General features: G+C 39.1%; 2 protein-coding genes across 5 annotated transcripts; both read left to right on the forward strand.

Annotated features, from left to right (window-relative positions):
• Positions 1–195: 195 nt before the first annotated feature.
• On the forward strand, positions 196–5,410 carry LOC147050949 (CD48 antigen-like). The gene is given in 8 exon segments (XM_085920252.1): positions 196–274; positions 1,787–1,855; positions 2,855–2,911; positions 3,205–3,495; positions 3,796–4,044; positions 4,157–4,297; positions 4,414–4,466; positions 4,587–5,410. Coding segments are annotated over 7 exon segments (909 nt in total). The 5' UTR covers positions 196–274; positions 1,787–1,806; the 3' UTR covers positions 4,656–5,410.
• Positions 5,411–6,482: 1,072 nt separating this feature from the next.
• LOC147050950 (uncharacterized) lies at positions 6,483–9,779 on the forward strand. 4 transcript variants are annotated; one of them, XM_085920250.1, is made up of 7 exons: positions 6,483–6,663; positions 7,242–7,532; positions 7,690–7,938; positions 8,025–8,135; positions 8,253–8,306; positions 8,425–8,565; positions 8,651–9,779. In XM_085920250.1, the coding sequence occupies exons 1-7, from the start codon at positions 6,609–6,611 to the stop codon at positions 9,133–9,135; spliced, it is 1,386 nt and encodes a 461-aa protein (XP_085776376.1). In that variant the 5' UTR covers positions 6,483–6,608; the 3' UTR covers positions 9,136–9,779. The 4 variants fall into 4 exon arrangements, with proteins under 4 accessions (XP_085776376.1, XP_085776373.1, XP_085776377.1 ...); XM_085920247.1 differs by having other exon boundaries at positions 8,419–8,565; positions 8,651–9,778; XM_085920251.1 differs by having other exon boundaries at positions 8,025–8,129; positions 8,651–9,778.
• The last annotated feature ends 8,099 nt before the right edge of the window (positions 9,780–17,878 follow it).

Genomic DNA, 17,878 nt, shown 5'->3' on the forward strand with positions numbered 1-17,878 from the left:
GTATTGCATCCAAGATGCAGATGTGTTTTTGTGTGTCTGAAGAAGAGAAGAGAAGAAAAGAAGAAACCAGGAAATGTTCTATAATTGCAACTGGTCCAACCAGTCTGCAAAATGTTGCATTTCTATTTTAGGTGCCTCAAACACCTTTCAGTGCCAGTCAACAAGGACCAGGAAAGGTGAAAGGCTTACCAAAAACTCAAAAGCTCAAAATAGATACCTGTCATGGTTAACCAATATAGTTTGGTTAGTGTTTTGTACCATCTCCTCGCTTTGGGTAAGTTCTGTCATTTCTTAATGTTTACCTTTTTTTACTTGATTACTATAAAACTGCAAATGTTCTCCTAAATCAGATGTAGATTTTGATCGCTTTGTTGATACTTGGACAACTGAAACAGTTCTTGTCTCATTTGCGGCAACATGATGTCATACCAGCAGACAGGAGTTCTTTTTAAATTTTTTCTTTATATATTAACCTAGCAAATGTTTTTTGCGGGCCACCTAAAAATGGGCCATGGGCCGTAATTGGCCGGTGGGACACAGTTTGGACACACCCACATTATGTAGACGTGCAGATTGGGCTGTGTTACAAAAATAAATACGAAAAGATTTGCACTTTACCCTGATAAATACTAAGAGGCAAAGGATTTGTTTCACTCCTAATACTGGATGGTGCCAGTTGTCCTGGTCAATCGGAGTCTATTTCTTTATTTATTGGGTCACACTGTAAATTCTGGCTATAGTTATTTTTCTTAATCTTGAGTCTTTGATTACAGCTCATGTGGTAGTCAATGTTCTTCATAGAGTGTGTTATGGTTTTACTGTAAGCGGGGGATTCTAAAATAATGTCCTCCTTCATGAATCTTCATGAACCTTTCTGTTGTGTTGTGCAGAGAGTTCATTCTCAACAATGATTTAACATGGTAGGAAATGTAAATATTAACATTCAACACTTTATTTCAACAAATTTCAACCTAATCCACACCACATTCTTTATAGAATGTTCAATATGTTATGGTTTTACTGTAAGCGGGTGATTCTAAAAGGGTGTCCTCCTTCATGAGGAAAATAAATGTCAGGAATCTGGTCCCACTGGGCAGTGGCGAATCCAATGTCTAAGTCCTGCTGGTCACTGTGGCAGATTGAATTTTAGGTGTATATTTAATTGTAGTGCGGGAAAAGGCCACAGAGACCCTAGATGGGCCTCGCATCTTTTTAGTGTTTTTATCAATTGAAACAACCTAACAAGAAACCAGGAAATAATTGCAGTCAGGAAGACTTGTCTAACCGGTCTGCATATATGAAAGCATTGGAGTTCTTTCTCAGGTGGTTGAAACATCTTTCAGTGCCATTTTGGTGTCTACCAGGTGAACACAGACAAATATTTGTCAGCCAAGAAAAATAAACCTTGCTCTTGATGTCAATTTAAAATTATTATCAAAATTACCACCTTTCATGGTTCATCGATGTCCATTGGTTTTATTTTTTAGTTTCCTCACTTTGGGTAAGTACAGCCATGTTTTCTATTTGTATTAAAACCTCTGCGGTACGATATTCTTAAGTCAAGCCAAGTCTATTTATTTAGCCCTTAATCACAGAAATGTCTCAAAGGGCTTCACATGTCCACAGCTGACATTTATTCTCGACGTCCCCTGATTTTAACCCGATGCGCACATATAAAAAAAAAATCCCTTCCTATTGCAAGTGACTGTGGTATGAATTTTACCAGAAATCACCTGTTAAGTGAAGGGTAGGCTTCACTTTCAAAAACTTTGTGTACTCATTTCAGGTGAAAGTTGATTGGGCGCAATGAATCACAGATATCTATGGATGTTTTTGTTCAGCAGTTTTGTTTCGGGTAAGTTCTCTAATTTCTCAATGTATTCTACTTGAATGAAAACTGTTAATATTCTTAACATTGTCTAAAATGGACAGTTTAAGTGGGTGTTTCTAAAATTGAGCCCAACATAGTGACAGAATGCTTTATCAAAATTATGACGACTGAATAAGACTGAATGAAAAGAATTTGCCTGCCTGTGCCTACGATCAAACACAAAAACATTACATAAGACCAACTCCGCTGCAAAATAGACCCATCTAAAATTTAAACCACTTTATGAAACCTAATTTCCAGATGCACTTGGTGGCGAGGCCAAAATGCCCATTGAGGTCATGCGTGTTTAACGACAGAAATAAATATAGTAGCTCACGCACGAATCGCTCACATTAGCACGAGACTGATTAACAATTAACAATCATGATAGAGGGATAGGAACAGAAGGCAAAACAGGAGTTTTACTAATTGTTGTCATCATCAGAGTAGTCATTGTCCTTGTGATCATCATTAGGGTCCTGGCTTTCCGGGCAAAATTTAAAGACGCATATACAGTGTTCCCTTGCTATAGTTGCGGTTCACATTTCGTGGCCCTGCTGTTTCACCAATTTTTTTTGCTTTTATTTAATTGATTTCATAGGAATGATGAATGGCAAAATGACTTTTTAGCCATAGTCATGCTCGTCCCCTTCTGGGGTCAGAGCACGCTCCTCTCATAGCTCGTATAGCACCTCGTATTTATTCATTTTACATTTTAAAAGTTAAATTTCTTAAGAGTACCAAACATTTAGGAAAAGGAGCTTGTAACATCGGAGTACAGCCGTAAATCCCCCCCAAATCTATAATAAAAATAATAATAGTAATAATAATTTCACTTATATTGGGCACGTTTTGAGACGTAATCCCCACAATAGTCAAAGGAACACTGTATACATAAAGAAAGAAACAAAACAACAGTTATTATCTTAATACAAACGCATTTTTCCACCAAGAAATTAAAACTTTGTATCTGGTTTCTTGCAGAATCTTTTGAAAATACAGAAAAAAGGATTCCAGGAAGTCAATGTTACACGCCTGACGGTATGTCACTTTTTGTAGAGTTAAAAACAATGACTACATTTATTCAAGTAACAATGAAGTTCATTTTCAGTCGAGTTGATGGTTGTAACACTTTTCTTATGTAAATTCCTCGAGAGAGCATCAAAAAGCTGCAGCTCAGGTTCACTGCTTCGATTCAATTACCAAATGATCAACACACTCTTTCCAAAATAAGATATAAATACTAGTTATTGTTTTTTTACTATCCTGCAACTGGCTGGCTGTTTCACGGGAGGAAACCATTAATGCCTGTCTGTCTCTGTCTTTCCATCCAGCATCCCAGGATCTGAAGTAGGTACTCAAGGGTCAAGAGATAAACTTTAAGCCATCCATCCCTGAAAAACCTGATCAAATTATCTGGGCCCATGACGTTAAAGGACATGTGGTAATATTTAACGACAAGGGTGAGGACATTTCTCCCTCATACAAGGACAGGATCATTCTGGATCACAATACTGCAGAACTCACCATCAAAAACGCCACATATGAAGACAATGGAAGTTATATCTTAAGGCGGAAAATAAACAATGAGAAATGTGACTTAAAGTACACAGTTGAGGTTATAGGTAAGTATATCTTTCCATTCATAGTAGGTTGATAGTTACTGTTAACTGTTACTTTTCTTTCATTACACTTTGTGTATTCTGGCCAACACCTTTTAAGTTGGGGACTTTTAGTAGCCAGGTAGTGGACTAGCATTTCATCCCCAAACTAGTTTTAACGTCTTTTTGTCCACAGTCACGCACAACTTGAAATGTGACCTTTGGTTCACAATTTTGTCTTGGAAGAACTAGCGTTGTGCCATTTTTACTGAACTTTACATTTGTATGCGTACCTCATAAATTTTATATGATGTTTGTTTGCAGACAATGTCACCAAACCCAACATATCCTGTAAAATGGTCGACCAAAACCAGGCATTCCTTGAGTGCTTAACAGAGGGCAAAATTGATCCTTTAATAAAATTCAAGTGGCGCTCACACGGAAACGAGCAAATTCAATTTTGTCCAATTTTGAAAATAAATCTCAGCGATGAACAAGATGCTTATCACTGTGATGTGAGCAACCCTCTGACCAATGAAACTGCTTCATTCCTCGCTAAGGACTGCGTCCTTAGTAAGTATGATCAACATAAATGCAACTGGAATGGTCAAGCAGTGTTTGGATTGAATTTGAATCATATTTTGACATTACCATGAACTGCTATGGATTTTTGTTTTCTGTGCAGACAAAATATCACAAGATAGATTTCCCATCTCTACTGATAAGACACCACTAATAATTTCCATTATGAGTGCCGTGTGCTGCTTCGGTGCTGTGTTCAGCTTCATTCTAGGATACATTTTTCGCGGGAAATTTAAATGTTCAGGTAAAGAAAACATGACACACCAGCCACAGCAATGTTGATTAGTACTTCAAATGATCATAATACAATTTACTGCCTTTTACATAAAAATATATTCACAATTTCTCTCATTTTTGCAGAACTTTTTAAAATTATACGAGCAAAATGTTTTGAAAGACAAGAAACCACAGAGGTATATTTTATCTGTCCTGTTTTTAAAGTTGCATTCTAATATGTGGGACTCCAGACTCCTATTTCCATGAAAGTGTTCTTTCTCTATACTTGTTTTTAATTCCTTCTGTTGCTGTTTTAGGTCTCAAGTCCCAGTACGGCCAACGAAATGCAAACCTTATTCAATGCCGCCAGTGAGACGGAAACATGATCATTCTGGTGTTTTTGGGATCTAGCAACGATGAGATGATGAATGAAAGCTAGATACAGATGGCGTCTTTAGCCTCATTGCTTACTGGTGTGTATAATCCACAGGCGAGGACTAGTGATGAACACCTCTCCCAGACACGAGAACTCGATAGTTAATAAAGACTACGACTTTTGACAGTGAGAACGTGAGGGGTTCGGGCCAAGCAAAGAAATGAAGCGAAATTACAGAATGCTGTAGAAACTGTCCAGAACTGGGTGACTCCATATTCTTGAAGGAAAGCTAAATATGTGAACTATAACCAATCTAAAAAAGCTGTCTCCTATGATTCACATATGTGAGCAATATAAGATATAATATTTATATTTATTCCCCATTTTTGTTTTTTTTAACCCCTTTTTTTGTATTGTGAAACACTTTTGTAAATTTTTTAAAGTCAAACTTACTTGCAGAATCATTCTCATTTATTTAAATATTTAAAATATTGTTTATATTATATTATATTGTAAATAAGTTTTGGATTTTTTCTGGTAGTTGTTTTGATTTTGCCTTATACATGATGATTGATGTTTGAGAAGATACTATGTCAGTGCATGTCGACAGTTTGGACTGTTTGAAAAGTGGATTTTGTGTTCAAATAGCTGACTATGAATATTCCTTGTTGCTCTTTTCTGCAGATTGATAATTGGCTGTTGTAAGCACAGTAATACAAATATGGTAAGACAAGTGAACAATAAAGTGTCTGAAGTGAATGATAATCCAGTAGTTGTTTTGCTTTGTATATGACTGCAATGCTTCTTGAAATTTTGGACTGTACGTATTTGATGTGTGGTTTCCAACTCAGCCTGTCCTCTATTGTAACCCCAAGAATTTTGTTTTCCTGCACCCTTTCAATTTCAGTCCCATCTATTTCTATCCATACCTTTATGTTTGCTGTGACTTTGCCAAATAATGTTAACTTGGTCATACATACATTTAATGGTAATTTGTTATAGCATAAACATAGTCTCCAGTGCAATATTTTAATGTTTCTATATAATGTCTCTGTATACATTTTTATGTGTACGGTTTGCTGTAAAGTGCGAATGAAAAACAAACAGCTTAAACTAACTCTTATTGGTTTAACTGTGTGAGTGAGAATGAGAGAAACTGCTAATTAATGTTTTTATGATTATTATTATTATTTTATTTCATTTTTTTGTGTGTTTAAATAATAATCACAAAGGTATCCCAATTCAATCGGTTTGGACAGTAAAAAATTACATATTAGTACATTAGGCACAATTATGCATAAAAAATGACTTGAAGTTAGGCACAATTACATAAAAAAATAAATCAAAAAAAGAGTTAAAGTTTACACGGTAACCTGTGAAGCGAAGAAGCAGGTTAAACTTTGCGTGGCACCATTAATTGAATTATGGGAAAATGGGCATTAACAATGAAACGGTGAGTACTTTTACTTGATTTTTGTTTTATTCAACTATTTATACTCTTTCAAATTGACAAGTACGTTTCTGCTATTTGTGGAAATACCATTCAAAATATCCAAAACTCATGGCATTCTGTTGTCAGTAGGGGTCAGTATTTATCCGCCTGTTGACATGAACATAAGCCTAACGTGTGTATATTAATAAATGGGCTTTAAGAAATTATAAAACGGCGCAAAAATAATATCCATTTTTTTATTTCCATTATATACCACACCCGTGTCTCATATTTGGCGTTTTTCAGTTATTAACATTCCGATGGGTGCTCTTATTGTGAAAATCGACTGCGCCTAAATTCAGGTGTCCTATTACCTGGGCTGCACAACTCCGGGGGAAAAATACACCTTAGCGTTTTTTTAAACACACGCTTAATGGTTTTGATTGCGCCTACAAAGAAAAAAAACAATAAACATTGAGTTACAATGAAATAGTTTTGAGGGAACGGTGAAAGTTCATTTTGTGTTTACTCATGGACTACCAACGCCTTCTGGTTTATTTCTATTTCACAAGTGCTTACAGTTTCGGTAAGTTAAGTCGTGATTTGTGATAATCAAGTAGGAAAATTCACAGGTTAGTATTGTATTAGCTATGTAGTGTGTCCAATTTTTGTTGAGTGTGCAAATAATTGTTTTTACTGTCAGGTGTTTGCAAAATGTTGCCTGCCTCTATTACTATGTAATACGTGGGGTCCAAAGTAATAGTACACAAGTTCATTTACCACTGTTTATGACAGTATCAAGGCTTCACAGCTCTAACTTGACCATGCCATTTTAAATAAAGGATCGGACAAAGAATAGAATAGAAAGTGGTTGGTAAGAAAATAAGTAAATTTAAGCAATGACAGCGTGATATAAAAATGCACTAATAAAAACAAATGTAGTGGAAGAGGTAAGAATGGATTTAAGATTTAAGATATACGAAAGTAGATTTAAGCAAAGAAAGGAAGAAAGCAAGCCAAAACGATTGTGAGGAAAGAAAAGACTGTAAAGAAAGCGGTCAGGAAGGAAAAGATGCCTGGAAAGAACATGGAAATGTGATAAAATATTTTTCACAGGTGTACATATTTTTATCCTGGTATTTATTTCCTCCCCTCTTCTCACAGTATGTGCACAAATGACATATTATGCACTACAAGGTGAAACGATCAACTTGGTGCCATCCATTTTCCGACAACCTGATGAAATTCTCTGGATACACGACAGCAAGAAAGTGGTTTTGTTTGACGGCATGGAGGAGTTTGTGTTCCCTCCCTACGAGAACAGGCTCACTCTGGACTGGGCCTCAGCAGAACTCACAATCAAAGACGCCTCATACGAAGACAGTGGAGACTATGAACTGGAAGTCGACATATACAAGGAAGTGCATCGTTCGAATTATAAATGGCAGGTTATAGGTCAGTATGCACATTTTAACACAAATATTGAGCACTTGCATTCCATCTTGATGAATAAATAGTTTGTATTAGATTTGAAATGATCAACAGAATAAGTCTGCCATGAAGCTTTGCAGTGAGTATTCATTCACTGTACACGGTATGCATTTGTTCCCAGACAAAGTAACCAAACCAAGCATATCCTGCGAAATGGCTGACGCAAACCTGGCGACGCTTGTGTGCTCAACTGATTCCAAATATCCCCGCTTAGTAGAATTTAAGTGGAGCTCAGGTGGAAAAAAGCAGCCCGGTCCCAATTTGACAATAACCCTCGAGGATGAACACGATGATCGAATTTACCGTTGTGACGTGAGCAACCCTCTGACCAATGAAACGGCCACGTTTGCTGCCAAGAACTGCTTCCTGGGTATTTATCACCCAATTGTGAAATTGAAATATTCATATGGTGTTCGAACATCATTTGAGTTCTACGATGTTTGTATTTCTGTGCAGACAAAAAAAATTCTGCTCGACTTGCCATCATCCTACCTGTCATTTTTGCTGTCCTCTTCATTTTACTCATCATGTTGGCCTGTGTATTCCGCAGAAAACTTCAAGGTACAGGTAGAAAAAAAAACAGAACCTGACATACTATCTCATGAGAAAGCTTGTATTTTAAAATTACAATCTTAGCGCACATTTCTGTAGCGACAAAGAGTGGTAATTTTTATGTTCTTTCAGCATGTTTTGAAAATACAAAGAAAGGTGTTTTTAAAAGACGGACTACAACGGAAGGTATGACTGAACTGTTGTAACTTGTTTTTATTATTGTGAGTGACTTAAGGTCACATTCTAATCGGCTGTTGTTTCGATTCACATCCGTTAAAGTTTATGTTGTCCTTACAAGTTTCAGGGTCCAGTCAAGGCGACGAGACCATGTACTTCCTGGGGGGCTCACCTACGCTTCCGTCCAATCAGAGGCTGCGGCCTTTTCTTCCAAGTGATTGGATTGATTCTGCTAATGGCAACGAAGACAAGCACGACGCAATAAATGGTAAAGATGATCATGCTCTGTTTTACGATCCATCTTGTTTTTGTGTTTTAATCTACTTTTAATTTGGATGATTTTTATGTTTTAGGGTCTAACAAGGAGATGACTGGGGATGAAGGTGTGGAGTCTGATGCGGCCACTGGCCTCACCACTTCCTCCAATCCACCTCATGCCCCGTTGACCTCTTCTGACCTGAACACTACGACTGAACATGAAGATAACTCATCTCAGCAGATCTCGGGTGACGTTTCAGTGGAAATCATGAGTGAAGTTGACTCACCTGAAGATGATAAGCATTCCACCAGCTCCACAAAGGAGATAGATTCACGAGAAGAAAAAGAAGAAGATGGTGGGCAGGAGCCATTTTCAGCCATTGCACAAGGGGAGTCGACGAGTGGAGGTGAGGACCAACGGGAATTGAGCACATCGGCCTCTGAGGACGAAACGCAGTCAGATAGTGAAGATGATGATACCATGGCAGATGAGGAACAGAGTGAGACTGAACCACAACAATCTCTGACTGAGACACCACACCATAGGAACAAAAATACAACTGAAACTCAGGGCTCATAACCTTTTTCAAGCAGGTTTGTGGTTGTACAATTGAAAAAAAAAAAAAACATCATCTAAATGAACTGACTGTCTAATATTAAAGTAGAGATGATCACACTGACAAATGCAATATAATTAAGATGTATATACAATTTAACATACTCAATAATTCAAACTGCCTCATTAGACTGATGTTAAATAGCTGCGTAAAATATGCTAACTTTAAAAAAATGTGTTTGAATACCAACGTTTTTAAATTGTAAATACTTTTTTTTCTACAAAATATTTGTCATTGACCAGCCAGAACCTGACACTTGGGCTGCATCAGATACTGTACATTTGAATTTTAGAGGGAAAGTCAAACATTTTCTTTATAATATGTTCTGGACAACCCCACTAGTTTACACAGTGTTGTGATTTGAATTGCGTTTGTGGAATATGAATTTAGCAGGGACATCCAAATGTGGACGATCATTTTGGCTTGTATTTACACTGTCGACTGAAAATGACATCATTGTGCCTTTGGGCTCAGGTCCAATTTGCACGCTGACCCCCTGAGTATAACTGTGGTGGCTTGGTCGTGGATTACTAATAAAAAAACAGACTGAAATCAGAGGCTCAATACTTTATAAATATTATATTTTTAAAAAGGTTCAAAACCATTGCACTTCCTTTTCTATTTTGAGATATATATATATATATATATATATATATATATATATATATATATATATATGTATGTATGTATATACTTATATAGGCGTACTGAAAGAGTACCCTGCTTTCTGAGAGCCAGATATCTTCCAATGGAGCCAACAAGTGTAATTACATAATTTTATCATTAGGGGGCAATCTTTGTCAACTTCAAGTTATAAACAAGTCTGAGTTAAGTTAAAGTTAAGTTAAAGTCTGAGTTAGAGAACATTGCTAAGTAAATTGTAAGAGTGTGATATCTAGTCAGCAGGCCTATAGAGCACCCTGGCTCACAGTAGTTGGTGCCACTGACATGTTTCATCATGTCCAAAGGGAGGTTACCTACTCTTCTCAACTGTAAGTGCAAGTCAGATCAACAATGTAATCTGTATTTGTAAATAAAGAAGCAGTTGGGTTGCACACACTGCTGTCTGACAAGCCTCTGCAGATTCTTCAAGACAGACCCGCCCCATGTGGGAAAAGTCACGCATGATTAGCTTAACCTTTGAGTCACCGAGGAGTCTGTGATCTGCTACCAGCTGACCTGAGGGATCAGGGCACAAGCGCACAATGAAGACTATCATGTTTCAGTGGTCAAAACAAATACCACGGGGATATTAGATTGAATTAGTTGTGGCTCTCCAGTTGAGAGTCACAATGTGGTTCCACTGAGACCCAGCGGGAAGGTTGGGACTGATTCCATCAGCAAAACCTTTCTTTGTCCCGATATATCGTCACTGTCTGGTGACATTGGTGTACAGTACACTATAAAAACTTCAAAACACTGTTATGAGTCTGTGCCCTGGGATTGGCCTGGCAACCAGATCAGGATGTACCCCGCCGAGACTGCTGGGATAGGCTGCAGCACGCCCGCGACCCTCGTGAGGATAAGCGGTTGGGAAAATGGATGGATAGATGTTACGACTAAGTATGCGCACATTTAATAATGGCTTCCTACAGGAGAAACTAGTGGGCCGCACATGGTCCTCTCTTATAAACTTAAGGTACAATACACCTTCCATCGCTTATTGTCATTATTGAAACGCGTCACTTCATATTAATATTCGGTTTATTAAAGTCAAGTGAAGGCGAAGAGCTATTGTCCTTAAAATAAAAGGAATGAGTGAGGTATGTGGGGCACGCAATTCTTAGGCCACACCAGAATAGGCTAACAGTAGTTTATACTTGCTATACTTAGTACTTATACTTATTTGCTAGTTTATACGTACTTGCATGCTCACTGACAATCCATGGTTTTACAAATCAAAATGATCCATTAAAAAAAGCACAGCGGGAATACAACTACTGACGTGCAATTATTTAGACATTAAAATGAAGTTATAATGAGCAGCCTTATTAGCCTCTCGTCATCATATAGTAGTGGCAGTAATAAGTCTTCTTGTAGCGGGTCCAATTACAGGTTCCCCCTTCTGATAGTTGAAGTCCTTAATGGCCTTGTTGCACAAATATAGTGTCAGGAAATGAAGAAAAATGGGCCACCATCCATGCCTATTTTATACCATTTTGATTAGCATCCTGCCTCGTTTAAATTGCCTCCCCAGGGGTGCTTACGTGAAATCGAACAATATGCTTGGCCTAACTTCTCATTTATTTTTATGCGACGTTCAGGCGGAGCCTTGGCATTGCTCCACCGAGGAAGCCTCGGGAGGCCGGACAAATCAATGAGTAACAACCGAATACTGTTCTTCCGTGGGGGCCCCCACTAATGTGCGACACGGCACGCAAGGCGCCTACTGTAATTATGTGGACAAACTAGTATGGTGGAGAAACTATATAATGGAATAATATCCCTTTCTGTGTCAATAAAGGTCCTCTGTTAAAACACATTATGTCCCTGGGCTGCGGGAGTAATGCAGTAAATGTTTGTCATTTTCATCATTATAACAGCATTAAGTCTCCCCTCCTGGCTGTTGACTTTTTATGACCCAGGTCATTGTGTACTGTATGATGTTTCCTCTTTCAGCGGGTCATCAAATAAATTAAATCCATCCACTGACATATACATTGGAATATCACGACAGGGTAGAAAGAAATTGAGTGCAGGAAGTAGAATGGTTTGACTGAAACTGATTTTAACGACATCCAATAGAAGGAGCCACGTCAAATGTTCTGGTTTTACAAAGATAACACCAAAGTTGTGATATATACAGTGTGTTATAAGCAATAATGCTATAACTATTATTAGGATAAAAATATTATGTCATCTTGCTGACAGGGTGGACAATGAGTGTGGACCTTTTTGGCTTATGACCTTAATAAAAATGAACAATTTGTGCATCGGTTCAGCAGAATGGACAGGCTGTTTCTAAGATGCAGTAGGATTCAGTTTGTTTTTGTTTTGTTGTCATGTTTTTGCATGCGTCTCTCAGAAGGTTGCACTTCAAAGGCTTGTCAGAGCTTTATTCGAACAAACTGCCTGTCAACAACGTACACTCAACATACACTCGCCCATGCACTTGCAGAGCCCAGTGCCGTTCTCTTGTGGTGGAAATTTAGAAGACTTGTTTAGTGGAGCACTTGCCTCACATTGTCTGATCAGAAGACTAAAGGCAATCCAAACAGGAATGAAAGTTACAATTACATCATCAGTGATTCGCTGGAAGGCTAACTTTAAGAAGTTGTTGGATTTTGTTAAAATAGGGTGGCGTAATTTGTCAAGGTGTTCGTGAGGGCCTTTATTTATTAAATGCGGATAAACGTTTATTTTGAAGGTACAGCTATAATTCGATTGTCATAATCGTTATGATAAATGGCAGGATTTTTTTGATTATGAGACACAAGGAAGCGCATTGAAGTCTTTTCATGACAGAAATAAATGCCCACTCTCCTAGCTGGATATTTGACAAGCTAACGAGGTAGCGGGAAGCCTATAATGTTTTACTTTTAGCCTGCCATGTCGACTCTTCTGGAACCAGATGGAATGAAACTAAGGATCTTATCCTAAATGATATTTTATCTCATAATCATGACAAAGAACACATGTCCAAACATTAAACAAGTTCTTCCGTCAAAAAGAAGATACTTTCCAAAAATAGATCGCTCATGTCATGATGCAGATGTGGCTGCTTCAGATTTTCATGCCAATCCAATGTTACCAAAACACAATGTACAACACCATTAACATGAAAGCGAAACGTTACCAAAACAAGATGTACTGTGTTGTGCTGGTGGTTCAGTTTGAACCACCAAATGTTCTCCATATGTCTGGCATCTCCCCTGACCCCTCTGATTTCAACAGGCTGGGGTAGATAGAGCGTTTTATTTACAGTATCACAACAGGAAGGTCACATGCATAACCGAAACGAAGAGAGATGAGCATCTCGGAATACTTCAGTTACTGCCAACAGAAGACTTAGAATGGTGTTTCATGAGGAAAGCACAGCTACTCTTAAAGATTTTCTCTCTAAGAGCTTCACAACAAAAATACGGTTGGAATGTCTCAGACAAAAGATAGCCGTATGGAGGGCTGTGTTGTCAAAACTATCCGGATAGTCTTCACAATACACATGCAGAGGAAACAGAAGCAGTGTAATATGCAGGGATGACCAGTAGGTGGCGATGCCACTTTGATAAGAGACATATCCTCGGTCCTACTAGCTATCTTGTCATTCAGCTCAGACCAGGTTTCCAAAATAATAACTAACTCTCCTGGTGGAACACTCGCAAAGAACAAAACGGACGAGAACAATGCTAATATTGTTTTTATTTCTTGGCATGCACCTGATTGCTGAGGATGAGGAAAGAAATGTTGTCCAGAGAAGATGAAGGCAGTAAGAAAACGAAGCATTAGACCAACTGGAGAATGAGGATACTAATAAGTGAGTGTCCGGAGTTAAGGTCCTATAGCAGGTTGACATTGGCACGTGTTTCTATCTTTCCACCTACTCATCCATTTTCTGCTTGTCCTCATTATGGACACTGGTGAGCTGGATTCATACCAAATGGATCTTGAGTCTTCAATCGTACGCAGGTCCCTTCTCCCAAAACAACATTTTTTGAATCAGTTTTTGGTTGAAAGCGGTAACCCATCCCCTTAAGGTTTACCAAATGGTTTGCATCTTCTCAGCTCGACAGCGTTGTCACTTCTGTTTCCACACTCTGGTGGCGAGTGAGTGATTCATGTTGACAGCAATGCGGACTGGGCCACCGATCAACTCAAAAAAAAAAAAAAACCTAGGTGAGATTTTATACACGCTTGAATGTTTACAGTATGAGTCTTGGTGTGCTACGGAACATTTGTGTCTGCATGTACTTTGGGATCTATCGTTCCACCCTTGGTGGGCCTCTCTCAGCCAGATGGATGGTCTCAACCACGTGTCAGAGAGGTGACAGCTGGCTGGCCTGGCCTCCCCTGGCCGAGGGTCTGGATCCTGTCTTCTGACAGCTCCTGATGGGTGACACATCGACTGCTCCTCCCCCAAAACCACACCCATGACGTTGCATCACAGAAACTACTGCTTCGTTGCTGAGAAATCAATAATGGGATTGTGCTAAGAGTAGTAGCTACCCTACCTGCGACTGAATAGTCACAGCATGTTTTGAAAACGTCATCAAAAACCAAAACTTTTAACAAGCTCTCCTGTGAAAGTCATAGATTAGACCTTCTTGTTTCACTTAACACTCAGCGGCCTTACTGCTTGTTCTCTGGCTCTTTGTCGTAAATTGATTTGACTTGCTGGAGAACTTCTGTGGCTGCATTAACCTGAGGAGTGAGCAAGGTGGCAACAATGACTTTGTAATGCCTCAGTCTATAGTTTCAGCTCCTTTGCAGCAAGATGGATGCAGAGCTGTGACTATGTCTTAGCAAGGCTGCTGGACTCCATGTTAATGAGACAGCTCTGCGGGGATGAGGGGGGAACACACACAGAGCGACTCAGGAGATGTCTGCCGGCCTCTCCAAGGTAATTCCTTTAAATGAAAAGCAGACCACATGCTAGTCATTGTTGCATCGATAGGGTGAGTATGAATAGTGACAGGGTTATATTTTCCCACCTTCCCGTGTGCTTATTATGGGGCTGAAATGAGGAGAGCCGGCGGTATCTTGTTCAGACACTCCCCCGCCGATGCACTCTCTCCCCCAATTATTCGGGATAGAAATGACTGTCACACGGGCAGCATCACTCAGTTTTGGTCTTATCACGGACTTTTTATCCATTTTCCTAGGTAGGAGTTACTCTAGTTTCTATGTGCAGCATTAGGACACTGGGAGGAGACTTGTTTGGAGGCTTTTGTTTGCTCACCTGGCACTTTAAGGGAGGATCATTAGGAATTCCCACAAGCCAGGTTCCAACATCAGATGGTGAGCGTGCCGAACGAGGGTTTGCGTCAGCCATTGCTATCAAACGAGTCCACATTGGGATTTGTAGCTAATAGGCTTTTCCAGATGTTCTCCCATGAATTTGATTGAATCCAACACCTTTTTCAGGCCACTGTCCAGCCATAAATCATACGTCCACGTGCTGCAAGGAGAGAATGTGCCTGGATGCATAAGTTACATGCTTGATTCATGAGCTCAGCGTGATTTTATCGAGGACTCACACGAAACAATTAGCTGTTACCCTAACCCGAAGGCCACAGATCTCTTAAAGGGGTTTTAAGTATTCCCTTTATAAGAGCTGAAGCCCCAACACCAGCCTTGGGGACAGCAGATCTTTATTAGAATGATTTTTGTTTTATGTGGTATTTTTGGATGACAGTCACTGCGCAGTGTTAGAAACAGTTCATGGCTTTATTTGGTCGTGCAAACAGAGCACAATTCCAACTGTCCGACTGCGGCGCTGAACAGATGTTCTGATAAAATGCTGTCATCCATCTAGTGTGAATGTACTGTGTGACCAAGGTTGTTAATCTCTTTACTACATCAGCCATTGGCCTCTGTCCAATTGCCAAGGCAGAAAGAGGTCTCACAGAGAACCTACCGTATATGCTCAAATAGTGGCCCAGCATAGAGCTGAGCATACTCAACTGCAATAGAGATGATAGGTGTAGCCAAAGTGAGATCCCAATTGGTCCATATCAACCACACAAAAGGAACCACTGCGGTGAGAAGTCATGAGAGAAATCTCCTAATAGGGTCCCTTAGTAGAAATGAAGCAAACTCATCACTCAGAGCTCACAAAAAGAACATCAAAAGAAGAAACTGAAAAAAAACAACTGAAGTCTCTGTTGTGCGGATGTGGCTTCACCACTGACCGTCGCACGAGACACCATACAATTTATTCACACAACACTTCAGGGAATGCTCATGTTTTAGCATAGCTAGTTTTCGCTAGCTAACTGATTGTTGTTGTGGTTGAAAGGGAGTAATTCACAATTGCGGCAGACATTCCATTGATGGAATGACGGTGACCAGTTCCTGTGGGGAGGGTTGACCCATGCCAAAGAACAAATGCAAACTTGGGCCAGATTTTAACCATGCTCAAAAAATCTGCTGAAACAGTCTCCACAAATCATTGTTCTCGGACTTTTTACATGATACAGTGAAGTTTTGGGGGTGAAAGGATATCAGCCGGTGCTTTTTATTACACGCGCTCCCACAAAATCTTATGAATCATCGAGGATCGTAAAATGAAGGGGATGGAGGGGGGTTGCTTCTAGAGACACTAACGTTTACGACACTGTTTTGCCAAATAGCTCCCCGCCCATGTGCTGGTGTGTGAATTTGAAGTTCTGCTTAACAGTGTAGCTGTTTTGACAACCAGAGATCATTTGTAGGGACTTCTCCATTATGGTCTTGTCAGCAGTATCCGCTTCCTGAATCTTCTACAAACATCTCCACTCATTATTTTTAATTCCTTTTATGTCCTAATTATAATAGATTTATAACTGTTTCAGACATGAGCAAAGTGGCTGGCTTAATTTTCAGTCACCCACACAGGTTATTGTTGCTATAATTGCCTTCTTTACTTTGCTTTTCCATCATTAGGTAATGTATTTTAATACATTCATATTAATTTGTCTAACCTTCATCCACCAATTTTAGTCAAACCAGAAAAAATAAAGTCATGCAATGTCACAAAGTAATTATAATATTTCAAACTTAAAAAGTTTTGGGGAGCGTGATGTCAACGTTGTGGGAGAACAAAATGATCTAAAATCAACTTTGTTAATATAAATGTGCTGAAGCACAGATGAGAGCAGCACAGTTTGAAAGCGACTGAGTCACTGTGCCAAAGCACAACGTGACAAAGCTGGCCCAGTGTCACTTTGCCCTTTTGTATAAAATAACATAAATGAAACAAAAACAAGGAAATGTAATTCAAGGAGACGAGTTAAAAACACATCAACATCCCTTATCCAAACTATGCACAACAAAGTCTGTTTGGAGTTATCCAATAAGTCTATTCAAAGAACTCAAATCGAGTTTGTGTTTGGATAAAATGCCAAAATGTATAAGGGAAAACAAAATTAACATATTTCTGTGGGCGGCCCTATGACTGATCGGTCGATGACCAATCTTGGGTATTGTAATCTTCCTTTCCATCCAAAAATATCTGAGATCAGTCTGCAGTTCCCACTTGCCAAACTAAAACTCAACATGAATAATTCCTTATGTTCAACTTTTTTTTTTTAAAGCGGGTGTATTGTCAAGGCACCTGCTAGCTTCTTTGCCAATTTGTTAGCTGTCATACCAAAGAACAAAGTCTTCTCCAAAGAGCTGGATAAACTTTTTTTCTTCCATCATACAATGGAGCAAAGCAAATGCTACATTTATGATGCCTGCTGTGTTGAAAGCTGTGCATGGTCAGTGCTGAAAAGAATTTTCCATATTCTGATGACGTGTGTGCAAGTACACACATGTGCAAGCATGAAAGTGTGATACTGGCATGTCTTGGATGACGAGGTTGGATATCGGACACTTTGAGGACATACTATAGTTCAATAGTGGCTGTAGGTAATCCAGTTACATGACGGCTGGAAGAGTGATGATAAATTACATATAGTACAAGCTAGGAGATAGAAATGAGGTCATGTGTTGCTCTTTCTTCATCAACGTGGAAAGTCTAAGACTTGCCGGAGGGTTTTGAGCTCACGGGAAGACCCGGTAAGT

The sequence above is a fragment of the Syngnathus leptorhynchus genome, chromosome 9, assembly GCF_054491065.1.
Source record: "Syngnathus leptorhynchus isolate UIUO chromosome 9, UIUO_Slep, whole genome shotgun sequence".
In the NCBI taxonomy this organism is placed as follows: Eukaryota; Metazoa; Chordata; class Actinopteri; order Syngnathiformes; family Syngnathidae; genus Syngnathus; species Syngnathus leptorhynchus.

What these genes read in the sequence shown, in the direction of transcription:
- LOC147050950 (XM_085920247.1), top strand. Translation starts at nt 6,609, where the DNA reads ATGGACTACCAACGCCTTCTGGTTTATTTCTATTTCACAAGTGCTTAC. An exon ending in CACAAGTGCTTACAGTTTCG is followed by an intron (nt 6,664 to 7,241) that starts GTAAGTTAAGTC and finishes CTCTTCTCACAG; the next exon opens with TATGTGCACAAATGACATAT. An exon ending in TGCCAAGAACTGCTTCCTGG is followed by an intron (nt 7,939 to 8,024) that starts GTATTTATCACC and finishes ATTTCTGTGCAG; the next exon opens with ACAAAAAAAATTCTGCTCGA.